The sequence below is a fragment of the Sinohyriopsis cumingii genome, chromosome 10 (assembly GCF_028554795.1).
Source record: "Sinohyriopsis cumingii isolate HCF-2022 chromosome 10, ASM2855479v2, whole genome shotgun sequence".
Lineage (NCBI taxonomy): Eukaryota > Metazoa > Mollusca > Bivalvia > Unionida > Unionidae > Sinohyriopsis > Sinohyriopsis cumingii.
This window is the reverse complement of record NC_142970.1, coordinates 117,717,660-117,743,215: the sequence shown is the minus strand read 5'-3', so window position 1 is coordinate 117,743,215 and position 25,556 is coordinate 117,717,660. Positions and strand designations below refer to the sequence as shown.

The 25,556-nt window shown below is 37.8% G+C and overlaps 1 protein-coding gene across 1 annotated transcript in view; it reads left to right on the top strand.

Moving 5' to 3' along the window:
- Positions 1-8,510: 8,510 nt before the first annotated feature.
- LOC149791088 (uncharacterized) overlaps positions 8,511-25,556 on the top strand; it is a 65,097-nt gene continuing 48,051 nt past the window's right edge. The window contains exons 1-3 of the mRNA XM_089971466.1: positions 8,511-8,600; positions 17,432-17,467; positions 17,884-17,970. Of these exons, the coding sequence (XP_089827592.1) occupies positions 8,570-8,600; positions 17,432-17,467; positions 17,884-17,970 (154 nt within the window). The 5' untranslated portion in view covers positions 8,511-8,569. The remainder of the gene's footprint in view (positions 8,601-17,431; positions 17,468-17,883; positions 17,971-25,556) is intronic.

The window sequence follows — 25,556 nt, the reverse complement described above, 5'->3', positions numbered from 1 at the left end:
AATTGAAAAATATAACAAATACTTTATTTCCCTGAAAACAGTCTGTAAAAATGAAAATATATGAACATACAGTTTTAAGAATCAAATCCAAAAATAACCCAAGAATAATCTACGAATAACATTTTTGAAGTCCTAATATTGAAATGTGCTACTGACTCCATGTTCGAGTCCCGACAAAGAATCCAAGATGGAAGGCGATGACATATGTTGTAACCTGTACTTGCTTGTTCTCCTTCTTTCTGCTTTTGCAAGTATTTCTCTAATTCTTCTTTGTGTCTGTTTAAAATACTCGACGTACGGTAAGGAAAGAAAAAGTACTGGTACCGGAACAATTTCTTGTGAAGAGACAAAATCCGCTAAATCCAAATTAAAATCGTTCTCTTCTGGAAGTAGGAATGTGGATGTTTTAGTAGCCACTACCCTGCAATCGCTCCTCGTCTACATGGTCGGTGCACATCAATTCATCGTCTTCATGGTTTCCGTCATGTTTTAACTCGTCGCATTGATTTACTGCGCACAGACGCAAGCGCACCTATATAGGGAATGTGAAATCACAGACAGCTCTCTTCGGATTAGAAGAGAGACTCCGCAATGTGAGTGAATTTTGTAATGCATATTGAGATTGTTGAAAGATTTCAATACGTTTCTATCCGCTCTTCTATTATATCACCTTATATCATTCCACCTGTTCACAACACAAGGTGTGGACTAACGTAGAAACATCTACGCTCATATCGTCCATGCTGTTCAACCCGGCCTATCCCATGTATGTCAGATCATCATTGATGATTGCCCATATCTTTGGAAACGAAGGATCTATGTGGAGATGCAAGGCTGTCTGATGAGAGTCTTAATCTACAGTCCTGAGGTAAGATGAAGTTTGAGGAAGAGAAGAAGACCCGTGAGATGTTTCTTATGTTAAGTGGATGGTATTAACAAAGGAACAAAGGCCCATTTCATAGTCACTCATATCACTGGAAAAATATACCTATTCTCCTTTGCTTAAAAAATATTTTAGTCGATTTTTTGTGTGATAGATTTATGTTCATAAATCTATGTTTGTGTAACATGTCCATGTCTCTGTATATGTCACTAACCCTGTCTATGATCACGTCTCTATGTCTCTGTTTCTATTTGTCCCGACAGAATTGCGTATTCATAGCAACCCCTTGCCACTCTGCTCCGCCCAATTGAGATCAGCCACTTGCAACATTGTTGCCAGTGTCCGGTACCGTGACGTCACCCCTTTTCAGTTTCTCTTGTCCTTAGACAGGCCCAATTCATTGTCACTTTACATTCCTTATGTTCGATTTCCATATTGCGCCAAGTGACCCACACTGTTCAAAATCCCCATATTGCCCTTGACTGCCTGGACACATTTTTCATTATATAAAACTTGGCCGATTTTGTTTGGACTATAGTGCCGAGCCATTTGTTTCTTTATATAAACGATACTGTCCTATAGTGCCCCCATCACTACTAAGATATTTATCACGTAATGTATTTAATGCGTAACCTAATCTTGAATGTGAAACGAGATATCAATAAATCTGTTGATGCAGCTGGTCAGTTGTTGTTGTTGTAGGGTTTAACGCCATTTTCAGCACAAAATAGGCTATACATGGTGGCCAGTATAAAACGTGGAAGAAGAACCCTGGAAAACCCCGGATAGAACCAACGACCCAATAGAAGCTACTGGCAAGCATCTCACATACCCAATCTGGCCGAATCCGAGACTCGAACCCACGCAAAGGTGAGATGGCAGTCATCCGTAACGATGAGCGCTTTAGACCTCTGGGCCACTCGGGGCCCACACCTCTGGTCCATCATAACAAACTCTTTAAACAGCTGAGTTAATTATCATGTAATACACCTGAATAGTAATATTATCACTGTCTGCTTGTTCATGTTAGTCATTTATAGCAGATCTTGCTTATTATTGACCCACAATTATCCCTTAAACCGCTTATGCTGGTGAAACAATTCTTTTTAATTATCATTCTTTCACGGGTATGATAACTATCACGTTTTCTGTTGATGCCGGTTAACCGGTTATCAAGGAAAGTAGTATGTGTATGCAGGCGAGATAATTATCTCGCCGTATCCTTATGCATTCGGGGTCAGTATAAATGTATATACTTTTGCAACACAAGTGAGACAATTATCACGTTATAATATTATGAAGGAGAGAGAATGATCACCAGATCTCTCTTTGCGGGTGTAACAGTTAATGTCTAATCAGCATGTATATGTGAGAGAGAATTGTGTGATCTACGTATGCAATAAGACATTTAAAACTTAATTCGCACATGAAGGTGTAACATTTATTACTGAATATGCAGACAAGGGTCAGAGAATTATTGCGAAATCAGCTTACTGAAGGCGCAAAAAGGTCGACATTGTCAACATGTATTTAGACAGGTTAATTATCTTGTAGTATGCTTATACATGAGTGACAATTACGCAATTAAATGGATATAATGGATCCTTTTGCGAGCATTTGCTACTTGTCTACTTAAATGGTAATGAATATAATATCCTAACCAACATTTTACTCTAAAGATTTTGTTTATTTGAAATATAATATATAATGTTTCAGTTAGTAATTGAATGTCTTGTTTGAAACACTACCACGATTCTATACACCACTGTGCCAGAGAATGAAGTCAGCAGATGCCTTATCAGCAAGCTCTAAAATGTCTTAAGAGGTTATCAGTGGGCCACGAGGAAATCTTTCACGTTCTGGCACACATCTTTCTTTCAAATTTTCTCTATTCTGATATGTAGTATTCACACTGGAAACATTTAATAAGTATATACATTAATATATTACGCTAGATAAATCCACGTGCTTTGAATCAGTTAATGATACATACATGTACATCTGTCATGTTTGTCTCAGCATTTCCTTTAATACATGTGCCATATTACAGTTGAAGATAGTAGGACGGAATATAAAATAAATCTGTAAATAACGGTTAAGGCTACAGCGTCATGAAGATCAATAATCACAATATCTGGATCAAGCAAAAAGTGCACTGAAGAGCCACTTAATCACTTCTCGTTCATTCACGTGTGATAAATGAGTAGCTGGCACTGTGTATCGGTTGCTTTGATTAGATACAAATATTATCCATTCATATCTTCTGTTTAGAAAGCGTTTTGTAACTGGGGAGCGGCGTTTGTTGTCTTTAATAGGTTATTACGCTCTTTATGCTATTCAATTTGTGAATTATAATCCTGTTTAATTTAATCAGTATTTCGTTTTCATTAAGACGCGTCATTTACACCGTATATCATCAAATTTTATACTTTATTGTGGTGTCTGGTTCAATCTCTTTAAGGTTTCGACAATTTTAATTATTTGTGTATTCAAAAGATATATATTCTGGTAGACCTAGTTTATCTGGTGCAACCAATAGTTTACACTGTATACCTGCCCAATGAATAGTTACCAGACGCTATTTTAAGTCATTACAAGTGAATGTTCAAAATTCAAAATGCGATAACATTCACAAAGACTTCAGTAAGATTCTATGGAATGGAGGTGCAATTTCCAAACATAAATATGGCATCTATGATTTAGACCATCCTTTCTGTCTCTTATTTTGATTATCGCTGTTGTTGTAGAAATAAAGATCTGTATCACACATTGTTAAAATAAGTATCAGCTTCAGGATTGTTTCATTGCTAAATTTAAATTTTCTGTATTTGATAACTCTTATAATTAGTTTATAGAAACTGGCCATATCATCTTTATATTCAAACCTCCAGCTATATAACACATATAATTATTATTTTGAGAAGAATTTTCAATGATGTGATTGAACGCATAATGGTGATGCGATAAGGTAAAGGTAAAGGTGATCAAGCCAGACACGATTATTTACGAAATATAACTCCCACCCCTTTCCACTCCCAACCTGTATCGTCTATTGAATTTAAGAACTAGGTTAGCTCAGTGACTACAGAACTGACATCGTGACCGGACGTGGGGTGGGTGGGTTGGCATACTAAAACTGGATCAGCCCAAATCGGCTGCCTTAGTTTGAACTTAAATTGTCTTCACAAGACAAAATCTTCACGTGTTCATGTCCTATATAACACCATAACAAAATATATTGAATTGAATTATGTTTCTGAAATACGCAATGGATGTGCGATTATGTGAGTCACCAAGCATTAATCAATAGGCAATTATTATATTTTAATGAGGCCGATACACGCATTTAAGTGATATTAAAATGAATCAGTCGGCCAGAAAGTTTGCAGTATCCCTTGACGAGATAGTGAGATACAAATCTACATGTGATCCAGAAATATTTTCTTATACCTGATGGGGCTACACAAATGTCATAAGTAGTCCAGTGACTTTTTCATTATTATTTTAATGGGCTTTTTGTATCCGAATGCAAGATGTTGAAAGAACTATGTATATGATGTAGCATTCTGTGCAGGTCAGCTATTCATTTAAGAGTAAACAATTAATTTTTTAGTAAAGACAGTTCCTTGCCCCCATTAACATAGAACAAAAGGAGAAATATGACACTTTTGTATTTTGATCAATCATAGAATGTATTTGTGACATACCCTTAGGAATCTCAGTTTATAGTCCTTGCCACGCTAATAAACATATTAAACAAAATAGTACGCATACAGACAAACATTAAATAATGTTTATTTATTTTTATCAATTCTAGAGCAAGGGAATTTTTCAATTATATTTTCTTTAAATCTGTTGCCGACATTCACATGACTTTGACTGATAGTGTTTTTACCAAGTATGTGCGGGGACGAATAATTTTACTACTAGCAAATTTTATGCAATCTATTTTGCATATTCTAATAAGTGCATGTATGGCATATGACATAAATGGAAAATGACAGTAACTTCAAGTCCACTGGATGCAGCTTGGATCGCGTACGTGAGGGATTGATTAAGATAAATGTTACAAACTGATAACAAACATTACTATACTTGTTTTTAACTAGAACAAACCTTGTCGACCCTTAGTCTTGGTCAAAGGCAACTTTATAAGCCAAACAGACAAGATGAGCAATACACACTAAGGAAAAAGTTAAGTTTACAAACTTTCACATGATTTTATGGATTAATATCAGAATTATTCCTAAACCAGTTAACTACTAACACTCAGTTATCTACTACCACACTGATATCAACTCTCCATCAGCCAGTTATCTACTACCACACTGATATCAACTCTCCATCAGCCAGTTATCTACTACCACAGTGATATCAACTCTCCATCAGCCAGTTATCTACTGCCGGCACCAATTATCTACCACCAATGCTCAGTCATCTAATATTCAGGCAGATTATAATCCCCCTCATAAATATGTTTAAATCTTCACCTTCATTTATATACTTCTACCCTCACCATCTCGCCTATCATTTTCAAAACTACCATCCCATTCACACAATTTTGGAATCAAAGACTCAGTAAAAAATACAGTTAAAATCCCACATCAATAACTTCTTTAACTCCTTTACAGCCCTATAATGCCTATTACAGAGTAAAAATAATGCCTATTATAGAGTAAAAATAATGCCTATTATAGAGTAAAAATGTATACCTCCATCTATAATGTCCCAACCTTCCCCATCTCACTTAGTTTTTTATAAAAAAAATATCATATGCACTCAGTGTAAGATCCGAGAGAGGTATAAAATATAATTAAGAATCCTTAATAATACAAATATCTTCTCTAATCCTTTTTAGTGCCACTACAACTTTATAATCCGTCTTATAAGCGAAGAAAACAAGAATATATATCTCCTTATGCAGTGTCCCTAACCTTCTATTTTAAACGAACCTATCATGCTATTCAAACAGATTACATTGTAAAAGAACCGGTATATAATGTAATTGACGTAGCTCATAAATAAACCTAGCGCTGATATCGCGAACGTCACTATGTGATAACTTTTACGAATTAAGTAAAATACATTTGGTATTTCTATAATGCCAATAGTTACTTCCCTTTATAATATTTACTAGACGACGATCCTATTTTCTACGCCAAAACAAGCTTCAGTATATCCTGTGCAATCCTGTGGAACAAAACGTACTCAAGAAGCTACAGACCATAAAATTATTATTATTCTCATTATGATTTATTATGTTATGGAGTGTTATGTGACGTTTTTTATACATATTATAAGACAAAGAGAAATGAGGTTAATGTTACCCATTTTAGAAGTTTATGTAAACGTGGGAAAATCCTCAGTTTGAAACATACACTGACACATTTTTTAACTCATAAGTACCTGTAAACGTAACCATACTCTATCAAATTAATTTTTGTAAGAAGATTATTTGCATACATAATCTTCTTGTACTCAGAGTTTGAAAATAAGCAATGTTATCATATATCTCCAGGCTTAAGGCAGTACTCATGAATTTTTAGTTTGTTTCTGCATCCCTGTGATGACATTATTTTTGTGCAATTTTATCCAGATTGTCATTCACTGTAGACTATGCTCTATTCCTGCCGTTTGAAATCGGTTGCCATTTTGACTACTGTATACATACGACTGCTAGAGGGCGCTCATAATAATATTTCCCTCCAATGCTGCAAATAGACACTTCAAGTGAAAGGTATGTCGTAATACAGCATTTCAGGTCGACAGCAGAACGTTGCTTCAGTAATCACTGTTAAAAACACACTTTCAAGATAGAGGCCTAAAGTAAATGTTAATTTTTTTCCGTATAAGTTTTACCCTGTTTAACACAGGACTCTCCTACGGCATTTGGCTTAGAAGGACTTCAAACTCACCTTTCCCTCCAAGCACACAGTGCATGCTACACTATTAAGAGAAGACAAACTCACCATATATGAGAAACGTTTGCTGTAATATGGTATTTCCGTCCGATTACAGATCGTCACCTACTGCTACACATACATTTCAATATGGCGGCCTCATGTTAATTTCCAGGTCTACAATCTTTTCATCCTATTTATCAGGGACCCTGTTTAGGTTTCAAATATCATCCTATACCACTTGTATATTATCTTCATTGTGGTAGCCGGAACATTGCCTGTCTGTACGCGTATTTATTATAATACATGTTTCTCCATTAAAAGGAATATATATTCCTAATTGTAAAGATACACTAATAATCTTCAAGTATTATTTAAAAAATTTGTTTGGACTTTGACCTATTTATTAATGCAATTTGATGCACTGAATATCGTGGAGTGTAGTCCTCTAGTATTGTAAAAATGGGTAGGAGAAGTAGTTCTTCAAACAATTTTGTTATTTCTGCGTAGGACAACAAAATGTAACTCAAGTTAAATCATAAGAGAATCGTTCTCTGCATACTGCATAATCTGATTTACAACACACGATTTTTTTAAAAGTAGTATTTTAACAATATGGACAATCTGAAAACATCGAGTTTTTTCCACCGGGAAAAGCATGTCGCAAATTAGGTTTTGTGTTGTTGTTGTAGGGTTTAACACCATTTTTCAGCACACGATAGGCTATACCTAGCTGCCAGTATTAATGGTGGAGGAAGAACCCGGGAAACCCCCGAAAGAACCACCGACGCACGAGAAGCTACTGGCAAGCTTTCTAACATATCCACATTGGCTGAATCCGAGACTCGAACCCACGCAGACAGAGGTGAGATGGCAGTGATCCGTAACGGAGAGCGCTTTAGACCACTCCGCCACTCGGTGCCCCCGCAAATTAGAGGATAACAGCATATAAATGAGAAAAATAAGAAACATGACTGTCAAATCAAATTCGGAAGTATGCCTTGTAAATTGTTGCCATAACAAAATTATTACAATACCTTTATGGAATTATTTGCAAATTTTAGTGGCCTGACGCATAAAAGAAGAAGTAACTAAACTATGCCGTTTTCTACCTGTCTATGGGGTTGATCAAACCTTTGACTGCTTTTATAGCCATGTTTTGATACGGTGATGTACGGACAACTGCACAGACTTAACACATTAATTGTGTACCCATGTTTCATTTGTTTGATCCATTGCCTTCTTCACCACGTTAGGAACATAGTGGCTGTGGCACAATACCAGACTACAAGGTCCTAATAAAGTCAAGAATATATGGCGTATGGTCTTTAAATATTCATCTTAGTCTATAAGAATGAAATTTATATAGGTTAGGTTTTGATAAATTAAGTAAAATAGTTTACAGCCTACAGTTTCGTATTTTGCTTAGAGCTAGATTTTAAAGAAAACGAATGATTAAAATGATTTTTAGACGTGAGTTATTTACAGTATTTAATCTTATAATGAGCTCCGTCTTATAGGGAAATGGGGAATGGCACTTGCCCCACGCAAGGATATCACTTCTAAACATGTTTTGGTCTACAATTCGTAAAACGTAATAGCTGACCACTACATTTTTACCCCACAAAATACAAATTTATGCCGACGATATTGAATCCCATCATTATTTTATCAATCAAAGTGTGTTGTCTTTCAAAGTCGTGACTGTGTTCATTTTGAGATAAGGCAGGTACGGATTTGAATTTCATAGATATGAAGAAGAACAACCCTTGTGACAAATACGCAGATGGCAGTCGTGGAGATCATACTAATCCTTGGTGAGTTTACACAATATTAATATGTATTGAGTTGAAAGAATCTGTACATTAATTAAAACTCAGGCTCTTATGTCAGGTGCATATTCTGTCTATCAGTACGAAACATTATCAAGCTGGTGCACCTACTGAATTACATTATGTAACACAAAAGCACCACGCCATATTTTGGCATAGTATATGTGGTATACATACCCATGCTGGTTACAAGCTAATTACATTGATTTAGAACCATTGATATAAGTAGCGATTTTTACATCTTTTACACAAATGGCTAGCGGTAGTCGCTTGAAGTAGAACAATCAATACAATAAGCCTGCGCGTAGTCTATAAACATATCAGAATATTAAATTCAGCCAGAAAACTAAAACACTACCAAATCAATATTTCGCATTTCTTTTCACTGGACCATTCTAGACATATTCCAATCATGCTAAGAAGTGTTACTCACGTGCAATGTTAAAATATTTTCCCCTAAAACGGAGACAAATAAATCAGAAATTTTTATTGAATTCAAACTAATATAAAACAACACGCCATCGGGATTTTTGGGGTGTTTCTATTAAAGTAAACATAATGCAGAATCGATTTCGGGACAATAAATGTGTACAATTCTTTGACAATCTTCCTTCTTCTTGAGGTAAAATATGTTTGATACAGAATATGAAATCAACCAGATCCCATACGTGCATTTGATTTCCATTGCTGGTTTGAGAGTCACAGACCATTTTCAGGAGTCACATCCTCTGTTTGGGTAACATGATTTTCCTTGTTGACTGATTTTGTGGTAAGTGAGTCACCAACGAGTACTTAGCTGATTCGAAAGTAAACAAATTGCAATTTCGCTCATTGTCTGTTCTGATTATAGTCAGCAACATAGCTATTTGGATGAACTATTTTGAGAACTTAAATTTGATGAAGAACATGAATTGGAATTTGAAGCGCACATTAACTTCACATCATTATTGTTATAGTGCGTGCTAAAATGAATGGATCTCTTCAACATGCGTTTGATCTGAGTACGTTTTCTACGCTGTTTAATGAAATATATCCCACTAGAAGCATCAGTTTCATGACCATACTCGGACACATATTGGTCACCCATCAGACTTTTATCTTCTTCCAAGGTGTTTGATAACGCATTCCGATTTCTTTTGCTCATATGTACCAGGAGGTACTACAGATTTAACGAATCCAGCTTCTTAACAATTGCTAATGAACCTATAAATAACTTCTGAGGGATCTTAATAACAGGTGTGGATAAGTTGCAATGCGGACTTTGTGCCATGTGGTTATTTCACGCATGCCACTCAGGGGTAGACTCTGATAGTGCAGTTTCAGAACATTTTGTCACAGCAGACTCGTTGCTTTGCTGGGTATTTTACTTTTCTTGCATTACCGTGAATAATTGTGGAGGTTTCAGTTCCTAATGGTTATGAGACTGTCTTTGCACACCGTGGCCATCCAACTGTTAAAATGCAATATCACTTCATTGGCAACTGTTAAAATCCAATAGCACATCATTGCCAATGTTCCGAAACACAACTGCGCTCTAAAACAGAATAACATTTGTACCCACAACTACAGAAACATACTAATTATATATTGTATGGGATGCTTACAACAATGGCACACAGATGGCGCCTTGACTGACGGAGGAAACCTAAGTGTTTGCCTCAGTATAGTCTAGATATAGAAACTCATTCATATTAGCACAATACTGACATATTTAAATCAGAAAGCTCTGTAAGCGATTGTAAAATTCCTGAGAAACAGTATTTAACAAAGTGCCACCATTAATAAGGATGTGACCTTTATCCCACCAATATTTATTATAGCTTCATGAGTATTGCCCGCTAATCCATTTATCGATTGGTAATGTCACGTGTATCAATCTTTAGTGTAAATGCTGTAAAATATAGCTTTCAATCTCTTTAACAATACTTTCTGGCACATGAAATAATTCAATGCTGCAGTAAATGTTGGGTACGTCTTGAAAAATGTTTAATAGAACAAAAGCACCTATATACCTTGCGAAAGGACGATGCTCTGGAAGCTCTCAACCCACTTAAAGAACTTTGGCAGAGATGAATTCTTTGACATAGAAACATATATTTTTAACTGTGCCTGTGTCGAAGAGCACTACGTGCTTGAAATATAGTGCGTTCGTGGTAAACAATACCAGTACGTCAGTATTTGGATATATCACTCACGAACATTGTTATTGGCATAAAGATAATAAGTGAAGGCAGTACAAAAATATACTTTTAACTACCTTGATAGAGGACGAATGGATTGAACTGGTTACGAATTCAATACTACATGTTCTTGACTCTTGACACGATATATTTTTTTAATGTGTCACGAATATATGTTATTGCTCGCAACAATGCATTTCCTTTCCATAATAGCTTGTTTCCTCATTTGTTTCTTCTAACGGAACATTATTTGGTTCCATGTTTTGGAACAGCTACGCTTTTAAAGATTTAAGTGGCCATGGATTTGACTCTACCACACTTTATGGTACTGGGCAACGTTAGCTGACTAAATATATTTCTTTCTGCTCTAGTCTATACAAGATGGTCTTTTTAGGTTTCCATTTTCTAATGACACTAAAATAGACAAATGTTTTAAATTTCATTATTTGACAGCTTTATAAAAGCTAGCTCTTTTGCATCAACCCGTCCTTGACAAATATATTCATTACCTCTATTGCAAGGTTATATGTTTTTATAAAGTCACGCGGCAACCTGGACGAGATGCAAAGAAATATACAAATAAAGCAGCTTATGTGTCCTTTTAGCTTCACAAAGGATGGTCAAAATTTCAAATTATCAGTTAACCTCTTCTCTGCTTCACAGGTCTTGTTATGTGATGGTCTTATCTCCTTATGTTGTGAAGTCTTCATTTGATGTGATATCCGTCAAATGTAATGTTTACGCATCATGTTTTGCTCTGTAATGGCGTGACATACCACCGATGATATGCAGGAACGTTCCTGGTGATTTCAATAATATCACCACCTTGGAATTTGGCCTGGTGGTTACTTAATTGCTCGATTATGATAAGACTGTCATACGTAGTCTGATGCAAGTTTGTGAGTGTGTAACGCATGGTTGTGGTGTTTACCAGACAATTCTTCGTCCACTTCTCACTCGCACTAATTCCTTGCCTCAAGCAGAACATCATCATTACCCTTCTTCTGTATACCGACCGTTCCGTTGGCCTAGTATATAAAGTGTCCGCCTCGGATGCGAGAGGTTGTAGGTTCAAACCCCAGCCAAGCCATGCCAAAGACTAAATAAAGACTGAATTTAATTTCATTATACCACAAAAGACAGTACCATTACTAACCACAGACAGATAATATTAGACTATGTTATAATCATTTCTGAAACCCGATCTTGGAATATGGGACAGTTAGAGAAACTGCTCCATCGTGTGATTGATATTCATTGAAAAATTAATTGATACGATATATCCTCGGGTTATTCAAAGCAACCTAACGCGTGTCTAGACAGTGTGCATATCTTGGAAACTTGTTTTTATGCTGCACATCCGTAAGAGATTAGTTAAACGGCATCATTCAAATCTAAGTTTAGTGATAAAGTTGTACCTACCTCTAACACAAGTTCAGCGTCTGCTTTGCAAAACAGTTCAGCACTGATACTTCGGGATTTATAGTTATTTCGTGACACTCTGGTACTTGCAGAAAAATAGTGGCTATTGCTTATGCTTTCTCCTGCACGTGTGCTGCATGATTTATGACACTGCCAGATGAAATTTCTTTGTTTAAGTCAAAGTTGTCCAATCCATAATGTACGTCTGAATTGTTGTCGGTGCAAATAATTACTAGCAAGAGTGAATCATTAGAACTGATGCTGTTGCACATAGCGTTCTCCAGAGAGAGTGTTTCTGAATGTGACTGAGAGTACCCAAGGTGATTCAGAATTGTAGTGATATCATCTGCATTTCCAGTGAGTTAGCGAACTCGACTTGGTAACATTTTGTGGCACTAACCATCGTCCTCTTGCTCCATCATCACTTATATCTACGGAGGAGGATCGCACACATCAATAAGCTTAGGTAGCTATCATTGCTTGTGGCTTTTCAGCTGCCATAAATGACAAAACATACTGTATAATAGATGATATTTGTCCTTTCTCAAATAAAACAAAAATTGGCTGGTGGCCATGTCATATCTTCAGATATATTTTGATAACCCTTGATAAAGCATCTATCGATTATTGCTGTCACTTTAAGTCTTGGTTCATACAAAGCAGCAATATCAAGCTTTTTCCCTATTTCCAACATTTGATCAGTGGTTGCATCATGTAAGTAGACAAATACACTGTGACTATGATGGTTGCAGATAGTTAATATTACTCCTAGTATGTTTTATTATTTTTTCTTTTAGTTTCCCTGTTCTGAATTTCTTTTTATAACGTTATGGACTGCATTACAATAAGACATTTACATATGTATCACGTAATATAGTCAGTCGTTCAACCGTCTTCAATTTCAGCTAATAGGATAGTCATACTCAAATGAAAGCCTCCACAATATCAGCATTTTCCGGCCAAGCACTAACTAAATTTCAACCGTTAGTGCAGCTGTTATTGATCCTCCCTAGAAACAGAATAAACGTCATGAAGAAGACCCGCGATTATACCATCATATTTTTCCTATCTAGATTTATGAATAATAACTTAACTGTGCTTTACACCTTTTTTAAATATATATTCTCTTTAGCAGACCAAACCTTGAATATATTTGTTCCACAAGACACACACACACACACACACACACACACACACACACACACACACACATACATACATACATACATACAAAGATGTTCCGGTGGTCTGATAGCAACATATATATGGTTACAGTTGTCTGCAGAATAAAAATCATCTGGAGATTATGTGTTAATCTTCAGCTGGAATAATTTGCTCTAGACTGTTGGATGCTGCTTGAATCTTTAGAACAACTATGGTCCGTTACTGTTTTGTTAGATGTGTTTTTCTGTAGGTGAAATATATATATATATGTGTGTGTGTGTGTGTGTGTGTGTTTGTGTGCATGTGTGTGAAATATATATATATATATATATATATATATATATATATATATATATATATATATATATATATATATATATATATATATATATATCTTTCAACATTCATTTAGCTGTGCTGATTGCAGCCTGTGACCCAGTATAAAATGATTGGATACAACATATGTAAACAACATATCATTTGCTTTACACTGTCCATTGGTTCATACTTCATAACTGTGTGATAGGTACCTATATCGTGCACCGTCCATGAATAAGAATTGGGCAAGACCCTGTTGATGGTCACGGAACATGGAAATCCTAACATCATCTGCCACAAAATTCCACTGATGTAGTCTTGGTCCCATCAGCTCTGTTTCAGTCTTAGATAGTTCCAAATCCCTGGCAAGGTTATTCAGTTCACCTTGTGTTATGAGGTGCGGCTCAGAGGAGGAGGATGGGAGAAAATATTGATTATGTGACATTGATAGTTCAGGACTAGAAGTTTCATCCTCTTCCTCTTCCGCGTCTGACTCAAGTGAGAATGTTTCACGTAATCAGGAACTGGCAGTCCTTCTCCGTGGGATAATTGGCGCATAGCTGATGGAATATTTGCATAAAGCGCAGTCCACTCTTGTTTCTTTGACACACCTTTCCGAATTGGAGGCACCATGCATAACTAACAATCGCTGATATGTTTGCTCTCTCCAAATCTTTGGCTCAGCATGAGGGAAATGTTTTCTTTTAATGTTCAAGCTCTGGCAAAGATTTTTTGCACAAATGTTGCAGCATATGTGTCGGGCCCACCTCTTGTCCTGATTACAGATTATGCAGCCAAAATAAAGGTGACAGGCAAAATATCACTTCATCAAAAATATAGCACAAGTTATCTGCATTGTCCACACAGGTACGCTGCATCTCTGCTCACTGTAGCTGAACATAAATGTGCCAATATCCAAATTCAAACACTAACAAATTAGAGACCATTACACTTTATGGTTTCTAGAGCTGATATAGGGTAATTTATTCAGCAGAGTGACATAAGCTTAGTTATGAGTGCATCATCCGTGACTTCGAGGAATAACATAATGCAAATTATATCATCTATGGCGCTATGCCATTATCATATTGCATGATTCATTGTTTTACATTACAACCAAGTACTGTGGTATTCACAGATCCAATCAAAGATGTACTTTAATCACTTCCTGTTTAAATTGACAGTTCTCTCCTTTATAACTCGTGATCTTCCGCCATTCCCAAGTCAAGGGTAACATATATTGACCCAGTATCATATCTTTAAAATTATCAACATTTATAAGCATCATTTTCTGTCTCAGTGACCCATAATTAATAAAGTTTGACTCCATATTTTTAGGGGTCATTTTCGTTGCAGACCAGAATTATCATCATACACATAACTTTCATTTAACTAGTATAAATGAAGCTTTCAAGATCGAACATAGTCTACATAATTCGATAAAACGGGAGAGTCTCCATAATTCCATAAAACGGGAGAGTCTACATAATTCCATAAAACGGGAGGGTCTACATAATTCCATAAAACGGGAGAGTCTACATAATTCCATAAATGGGAGAGGGGAGAAACGAGAAGCTTTCAAGATCGAACAGAATCTACATAATTCCATAAAACGGGAGAGGGGAGAAACGAGAAGCTTTCAAGATCAAAAAGAGTCTACATAATCCCATAAAATGGGAGAGTCTACATAATTCCATAAAAAGGGAGAGTCTACATAATTCCATAAAACGGGAGAGTCTACATAATTCCATAAAATGGGAGAATCTACATAATTCCATAAAAAGAAAGAGTCTACATAATTCCATAAAATGGAAGAGTCTACATACTTCCATATAAAGGGAGAGTCTACATAATTCCATAAAATGGGAGAGTCTACATAATTCCATAAAAGGGAGAGTCTACATAATTCCGTAAAACGGGAGAGGGGAGAAACGAGAAGCTTTCAAGATCGAAAAGAGTCTACATAATTCCATAAAATTGAAGACTCTACATAATTCCATAAAATGGGAGAGTCTACATAATTCCATGAAATGGTAGAGTCTACGTAATTCCATAAAACGAGAGAGGGGAGAAACGAGAAGCTTTCAAGATCGAAAAGAGTATTCATAATTCCATAAAACGGGAGAGTCTACATAATTCCATAAAATGGGAGAGTCTACATAATTCCATGAAAAGGGAGAGTCTACATAATTCCATAAAACGGGAGAGTCTACATAATTCCATAAAACTGGAGAGGGGAGAAACGAGAAGCTTTCAAGATCGAAAAGAGTCTAAATAATGCCATAAAACGGGAGAGTCTACATAATTCCATAAAGTGGGAGAGTCTACATAATTCCATAAAAAGGGAGAGTCTGCATAATTCCATAAAACGGGAGAGGGGAGAAACGAGAAGCTTTCAAGATCGAAAAGAGTCTACATAATTCATTAAAATGAGAGAGTCTACATAATTCCATAAAACGGGAGAGTCTACATAATTCCATAAAACTGGAGAGGGGAGAAACGAGAAGCTTTCAAGATCGAAAAGAGTCTACATAATTCCATAAAACGAGAGAGTCTACATAATTCCATAAAAAGGGAGAGTCTACATAATTCCATAAAACGGGAGAGTCTACGCAATTCCATAAAACGGGAGAGGGGAGAAACGAGAAGCTTTCAAGATCGAAAAGAGTCTACATAATTCCATAAAACTGGAGAGTCTACATAATTCCATAAAATGGGAGAGTCTACATAATTCTATAAAAAGGAAGAGTCTACATAATTCCATAAAACGGGAGAGTCTACATAATTCCGTAAAACGGGAGAGTCTACATAATTCCATAAAACGGGAGAGGGGAGAAACGAGAAGCTTTCAAGATCGAACAGAGTCTACATAATTCCATAAAACGGGAGAGGGGAGAAACGAGAAGCTTTCAAGATCGAAAAGAGTCTACATAATTCCATAAAACGGGAGAGTCTACATAATTCCATAAAATGGGAGAGTCTACATGATTCCATATAAAGGGAGAGTCTACATAATTCCATAAAACGGGAGAGGGGAGAAACGAGAAGCTTTCAAGATCGAACAGAGTCTACATAATTCCATAAAACGGGAGAGGGGAGAAAAGAGTAGCTTGTGGATTATGGTCAGTGAAAGATCTTTAAGTCACGCTTTCTTACAACTCAAAGTAAACTGAAGAACATTTGCAAAAGAAATTGTTTAGTGTTTTAGGTATCGAATGGTGTGGGGGTGAGGTGGATGAGCCATTTCCTGCCAGAAATTAGATGCTATAGAAATAAAGACTTTCAACGAGTAGCAAATCTTTCAGCAATAATGCATTCGAATGTAAAATCCTAATAAAAAAAAACACGATGGAGAAGAAAAATTAATTGGCCTCAGAAACGTTTCTGAGATGCCGCGTCAGATAACATTTTTAGGACACATTGAAGGATCAAAACCAAATCCCAGATAATAAACATAACAGCTGCCAATGATCATTATTTCGCATTATACACGACAAATCTATCCCGGTTATAGCATCATTGAGATACAACGTTTAAGTGATGGACATGAAATCATCCTTCTGTTCAACGAATGCTTGTTCATTTTACAGAATTCAATTATTTAGAAGAATAAAAAAATATGTGTTATATCCATATTTTAACGGGTCAGTTGTTACATCTGGCAAACAAATGTGTAGAAGTCACACAGAGAACTTGATGTATTGCTATATTTTAATCTCTTTTAAACTTTAGGGCTATGGATGGGTCCAGATGGAGTGTTAGCGCAAGGTACGTATCGTGTGCACTCTTTAAAGAATTATTATTTATGATACACAATGACATAACCAGCTATTGCGCGACGTATAACCACAGCCGCACAGATTTAATTGATTTTGTAATTTAAACAGCATTTCAGAATCACAATATATTTTCTATTTATGCAAATTCAATGCTAAGTCATAAAAAACTCCTAAAAAACACATATATTGAAATATAACGAAAGAATTAGCATGTACAAAATATTGGTTGATACTCATAAGGTATGTCCTTTTTAATATAGATTTACTAGTCTGCATCCGGAAATTGTATCTTTGTATCTGCCTCACGATACAAATGTGTCAAACGTTGAATGAATATACATATATATATATATATATATATATATATATATATATATATATATATATATATATATATATATATAGGAAGATACAACAGACGAGGGGCACATGAGCATGATCACATTCCTAACCTTCACTTAGACGCATGCATCAGGGATCACAATTTCCAAGGTAAATATTTTATATCTAAAGTTTGAATATTGACAACATTTTCAAATTAAAAAATACGTGCTTTTTGCAGAACACTAACATACAGAGTAGATTTTCATTTCTTCTGCAGCATTATTCCATCCATATTACATAAACATACAATTTGCATAAAAAAGCGTTAGACTGTACAAAGTTCCCGAAAGCATTTCATCCGTTGACTCAGACGAGATTCATATTTGCCATCACATTTGCACCAGCCTACTTGCAATTAAGGAACAAGTTACATTGCTATTGCAAGTACAGATGAAGGATTGTTTACGTTCACAAGCAGCAGGGGGGGCGAATCGGACATTTTGTCCAAACGTCATTTGGTTTAATTAATACCTTCTGCACTCAGCGGATCCGGTGTCGTCAGCGCCTGGTAAAAAAAAAACGACGTCGTCGTCGTTGTCATCGTCGAGGGGCCAAATCGACAATTGTCCGGAAGTCATTTGGTTTAATTAATACCTTCTGCGCGCCGATCCCCAGCGTCGTCAGCGTCCGGTAAGCACAGCGACGACCGCGTCGATGTCATCGCCCCCCCTGCTGCTATGATCTTACAAACAGAGTGATCACCAACTCCTCCTCTTGTAGGTCAATTAGGTTATTTGACTGATCGGTAATTCTAAAATTAATTCTCGTTAAAAACCGATCATGGCATCGCATATAGACCGGATTAATTGGACTCTCAACGATTAAAAATCCCGGAGGGGCTGTTGGTGAAAATGAATAAAGGATATACCCCTGTTGAGCCTGATTTGATTGCTTGGTATCTACCTGGTAAATCCCTTCGATAGCATCACACACTAGATTAATTGCTATCACCGATGCGATATTTACGTTGTACGGGGCAATATGCCTACCATCATCTCCGTTATCGTATCTGAGGATATGAGTTGATGAACTGGGAAAATCATTAAGAGACTTTCTTAGTTCTGGCGCGTTGTATCCTGAAAACTTGAAATCGGGTAAATCGGCTTCTGCGATATTATACTCGGTTAGGAATCGTTGTTTATTATTAGTTCTGCTATCGGATATTACTTTAACGATTCGTTCATTGATATATTCCATGTCTGATATAAGTTGATTTAACACCTCAACGTGTTTTTGTGCTTTTGTCTCCCGTAGCTGTTCTAGTTGTAATTGGTAATAATGATTAATCTCGGCAAACATATCAGTGATATTCCTTAAACTAATTGCGAATGTGGTGCGCAATTCAGGAGTTTCCCCATACTGAAAATACCATTGCATGTTATTCCTGTCTTGAAATGCAAATATACTGGGTAATACCGCGTTTTTCATAACAGATAATTTATCTCGATAACTGGGATTAATCTCATGATACGACTGCGTGTCCGCCGGGATTTCATGAGGTGGATTCTCAGGCCATCCTAGTATGGTTCTTATTGAACTGTTGTAAATATCAACCATATACCCCGGTGTGCTTATTTCAATCGTCGACGATAACGTCGGTTCATGAACCGTAATAGCGATTTTTGATTCTTTTCCTGTGATCGATTTTATCCTGCGTTGAAATTCTTTATTGATTTGTTCTATTTGGTATGACCCAGTTGGTATTGTAACCTCCTCCCAGTCTGGGGTCCCATCGGGTTTATTTGTCCATGCAAAAACCAGCGAGTTATTAGGTTGTTGTCCGTTAAATGCGTCCGCTCGAATATTAGGCCAACTGCGATATATTCGCAATTTTGCCAGCGCTATTTCCTTCACTGGAACCGGCGATGGGAAGTTCACACTGAATTCGGGTTTCGTTGACGTTATCGATATCATACTTGTTTGTACCGGAGTGGTGTTCTCCGCGATCCGTTGAAGCAACTGAAACCCTTCGGGGTTCAGCGACATTATTATTATTCGTTGTTTTTAGTGTCTAATTTCAACAACCAGGTGGTTCCGGCTTCCAGTTAAAAATCCTCGATTTTTGACATCGCGGAGCTATACAACTAGACCATCGTGGAGAATTCAACATCGGATATGAACAAATTATCAATCGATAACGAGATCAACCCGGATAATTTCGAGTACACGTCGGATACTATTTGATGTTTTACTGTATACTCGTCGAGTTTTTTCTGAAAACACGATGATATCTTTTTAGTGATTGCGTTGGCGACTTCAGCAATTGTTGTCATCGCGGAGATAGCGATTGGAACAGCGATCGGGGCTATCGTGGTCACCGTGGATAAAATAACACCGGTACCGGCTACTATACCCGACACCGAGTACACGACCGCGTCGATGGCGGTTATTTTTCGGCGGTATTTTTTTATTTTTGCACGGTATTGTTCGGAAAGCGTTTTCAAGTTCGCGGAGAACTCTTTTGCGGTATCGAATCGATATTGATGTGACGTCGGTGATACCTCTGATTCAATTACCCTGGTGGTCATTTTTATTTTAAAAGAGCTAGTGTTTTTAATTACTTAGATTCGCTACAAATTCCACATACCATGTGATGTTTGCCCCGGCTAGATTTCCATCAACGGCATAAATTGTAAACTGTTCAGTTGCGTTCCTGTCTATAATTGTTGATATTGTATTGTTAAACCCGGATGAACTCGACGATAATATATTAAACTGCATCATTGAAACCAGTGTCAATCGATAAATGCCCTTAACAGTTGCGGTGATATTTACTGTATTCTGTGTAGGAGTCCAATCGAATGATCCATGCCGAATTGTGTATACTGTGTTGATGGTGTTCTCAAGAGGGATTTTTATTTTTTCGAATTGCTCTGCTACTCTCGGTAGTCCGTCTTTAATCGCTTCAACATCAGTTCCGATTATTTCTATTCTCCGCCAATTCGCGTCTATATTATTCTTGTTCGCTGCAACATTAGTTTTGATTGTTTCTATTTCCCGTGTATTCTCGGTTATACTTTTTTTGTTCGCTGCAACATCAAGTTTGATTGTTCCTATTTCATATGTATGCACGTCTATACCTTTTTTGTTCGCTGCAACATCAGTTTTGATTATTCCTATTCCCCGCCAATACGCGTCTATATTCCCTTTGTTCGCTTCAACATCAGTTTTGATTGTTCCTATTTCCTGTGTATGCGCGTCTACACCCCTTTTGTTCGCTTCAATATCAGCTCTGATTGTCATTATGTCCTGTGTATGCGCGTCTACATTATTTATGATCGTTGTAACATCAGTTTTAATTGTTTCTATTTTCCGTCCATGCGAGTCTACATTATTTATGATCGTTGCAACATTAGCGCCGATTATTTCTATTTCCCGTTCATGCACGTCTACACCATTTCTGTTCGTTTCAACATCAAGTTTGATTGTTTTTATTTCCTGTCCATACGCAGTGATATCATTTATAGTTATTGTAATCTCATCCGGTTTGACATTTTTTTTACCAAGGAATTTATCAACGGCGCTATCAACCCTGTTAAAATTTTTTCGTAACGTGTAAAATTGGCCCGACAGCGTTGTAAACTCCAAAATAGTATTTTTTATTGTTGCAAGATTCGGTTCGGTTACCGTCGGGGTCCCGAAAAAACTAGCGGTAGTGAGTTGTATATCGGTGATAGATTTTTTCACCTCGGTGGCAGATTTTTTCACCCGCGCGTCAAGTTCGGTCACTGATTCATCCAACCTTATAAAACCGTTCTGGGCTAATCTTACCGCCGATGTTCACCCGGTTTGAGTCGTCCGTCGCCGGTATACAACGCGATAGTGTCCTCGGCGGCGTCACGCTGTCGTATTAAAACGTCACCCAGCGACACATTACTGGATTTCAATTTACCCTGGCGGTCTTGAAATACGACTATTTCACCTGGGTCAACACTTGTTAGATTCAACGTATCAGCGATTTCATCCTCGATTAGTTTTTTTATGTCATCGGTGGCGAGCGTTTTTGTGGACTCTTTCGGCGCCGAAACCGGTCGTCCCCAGAGATCAATCGTCGTTATTGTAAAAAAAAACGGCGTTTCTAATTAACCCGCCGGGCCTCTACGACCCCACTAGTGTATTCGTTTACAACCACATGAGGTGGTTTTCGCGATGATGAAATCGCCGCGAGTACGTTCAATACCTCACGGCCACATATCGGTGGGTCACTTAATCGCTGTGTTGGCAGCGTGGAATAAAAAACCCGGGCCGAACACGCCCGGATATACCGCATGAACTCGTTCGGCGGGGCTAACCCGTATGAATCAAAATAGACGATCGCACGCGGATCAATCGCGTACGCAACCCAATGAGTTCCCGCTCCGGAGGACCCATCGAGGTTAATTATGCCGGTTTCAATATTCCTTGGTGCCGCCGGTAATTGATCCCTCATAAAAACACCTCTGAAGTTTTTTATCGCTAGCGCGTTTGCGGCGTCTATTAAATCAAAATTAGACATGGGGGTCATAGACTCTTGCGTTAATAAACGGTTCCCGGTAGTCTTAGACCCTTTCCCGAGTACCATGAATACGGAGTTCCCGGTAGTCTTAGACCCTTTCCGGCCACGGGTCGTTTTTTTTGTAGCCTTTCCCGGTTGCCTTTTTCAGTGCCATTCCCGCCGCGGTACCAACGGCTCCTAACGCCGCCGCCTTAGCCACTGCTGGTGCGGCCGCGGCAATCAATGCCGGAATCGCGGCTAACAACGGAAATATCCCACCGGTCTTTTCCATGTCTTTGATCGCTGCGGCTGAAAAATCTATTTGAACACCCTTTTTATTCTTCATCGCATCATTGAAATGTTTTATTTGACGCGCCGTCAACGATATCTTATGATTACCACCCGCCATCTGCGACGGTTACAGCGTTATTGTGGTCCCGCATTGCTTAGCCGACTTTGATCGTAATTTCTTGACTTGACCATCAGTCAACTCTACACTGACGACACTATACGACATTTTATTGTAAACGTGTTTGTGCTTTCAATTACATGTTTTCCACTGGCGCATCAACGATTCTCATTCGTCCACCAACGCCTTCTAGCAGCATTGATTTATCGCTGAGAATGACAGCAACCGCTCTATAATTAACACCACCCGGGGCTATACGAGCTCTAAAGTGTATATCAACGACGGATTGTCTCGTTAAATCAAGATGTTCCAATGAAAAATAATAAATTGGATACAGGTTTTTAAAATCAAATTGTGATATTTGCAAACCAGTGTCGACGTTTTGATCACGGCCCATATATGACAGCAATCGATGATACACACGTGCGATATGGTTGTCGCCGTAATTAAGCTGTATATCCTCGGATGGTTCCTGTTGTCCGTTTATTCTCAGCGAAACATCCCTGACTCCTAATTGATCAAATATCATATGGCTGCGTTCTTGACTGCCCAATCGTTCCCTATTCTGTAGCGCTATAAAAATATGACGCGGGGCCGAAACACCCTGTTTTGACGCCAAGTGCCATGTAAACGTATCGGCGACGTTATCCTCTTTAGCATCAGTTGTTACCGCTAGCCAACTCAACAACGATTTCCCTCCCTGTTCCATAAATGATAACAATCGTGCTTCCGTGGTAACTGATGGAGTCAGCACCGGCATCCACAATGCCATTTTAGTTAAAATGACTTTACCGGCAGCGACGCCAGCAGCACGCCATATTGCATTGTTATCATCGCCCCTTCGCGTCAGCGCGATTGTATGCTTAGCCCCATAGATAACTTTTCTAACATTTCTGCAGAATCCAAATATGTGATGGAGTGGAATCGCGCATGAAAACTGTCGGCGTGGTCTTTTTAGCATCAATATTCGTGCTGCGAATCCCATATTGTAATTATCGTTAATACTTTTCATAATATTGAACTCAGCGCCCGGTCTTGCCCTGCGGTCTGGATTGGCTGCTTCAGCTTGATTAGCAACTGCGGTATCTCTTTCCAGGTTGCGCTGCATAATAAGAATAATATTGATAATCGCGGACAGAATCATCCCTGCGCACTGGGGCATCTATATCAAACGCGGGATCAGCGGTTCGCGCAAACATTTTATTATTTATCATGTTGATGTTTTCAATTGCGATTTTTTCGTCGTAAATTCTTTGAATTCTGTTTAAGACCACTCCCCCGCTATTGCGTTCATGGGCGCGTTGGTGGATGACTGAGCCGCCAACGACTCTAGTTTTTCTTCCACGGCGTTATTTATTACTTTACTGACATTTGCAGGCATCACTGTCGTTGATGGCATCACCGGTGGTTTCTGTTTTCTTTTTCTCACCAATGACATTAGTTTATCCCTCGCGGCTGAAAGCGCCTTTCCGGCAACATCTCCAATGGCACTAATACCCTTATCACGAATAACATCAATAGCCTTCATTCCTAATTGTTTGGCTAACGGCGCTACTTTTGGAGCCATTCTTGTAAATAACCCCGCAATGGTGCTACCGAGACCATCTCCATAGTACGCGCGGTAAACAGGCAATCGCGAGTTTACCACGTAGACGAGTACTGGTTTATCATGGTTGTAGTGTATGATCATCCTTATTAAAAACACCAGTTTTCCAATTAATCATCCACTAACTCGTCTATGAGCGTTCGATATGCATTAATGTCCATAATACCGCCCGCAAATAAACGCTTGCAAATATCAGCGGCCTCATTGATTATTTCCGGAGAGTTATTTCCGGCTCGTTTTCCTCCGATTAGTACTTCCAGCCGTGATATATCACTGAGAACACTACCAGGACAGGTAACACTAGCGTTTTCAACTAGACCACTACCACTTGGATACCCCTCTCCGCTTGTTTTTTTAGAACCAGCTTTTTTTTGACGTTTTTCTCGGACTTTTCCTTTTTGCTGTTGTAGTATTTCTTGTTGTTGTTGTTGTATATCATAATCATCAATTCCTTTTCTAAATTCTTTATATCCCAAGTCTTTTGTATGCAAGCGATCAACCCCTTTATTCGTTTTATACAACCAATTAACCCAGTCATCTCGTTTTATATTACTGTTTTTATACTCGTCTTTTAAAAAGTCATTTCTTGAATAATAGCTTTGAGCGGCAAAATTACCAAAAATCCTATAATCGTCGGATTTCAGTAATTGAGGTCGTTTTATTTGTGTTATAGCCTCTTCAGTGAGTTTATCTATAAAGGGAACCCCTCTTTGAGTGGAAATTTTTTGAAGTTCACCAACATCACCCTGTTCAGAATCATCAATATCAGCTAATCGTTCATACTCTCGTTGGGTTTTTATATCACTGGAAAGTTGTTTTATCTGTTGCTGTGTTTGTTCTGTCTCTGCTGCTATCTTTTCAAGTACAGGAAGAAGAGGCGCCTCTTTCCGTTCGCCCTCCTTAGGAATATCTCCATATATTGCTCGTTCTGTTGCCGCTGTAACATCCTTAGTCGCTTTAGTTACCGGGGCAAATAACTGTTCACTTCCAACAGCAAAATCAGTTTGCATTTGTTGTCGCGTTTGAAGTTTCTCTCTCACTCTGTCTCGTAACGGTATAAACTTTCTAAGCGCTGCTAGCCGCTCTCTGGCTAGCCGAGTAGTAAGTGATTCACCTACCATTATTGTAAATTGATCCGCAATTTCAAATAAAATTTTCTAATTTTCCGCCGAGTCTTTCCATGGTGGCAGAAATATATCAAAGCA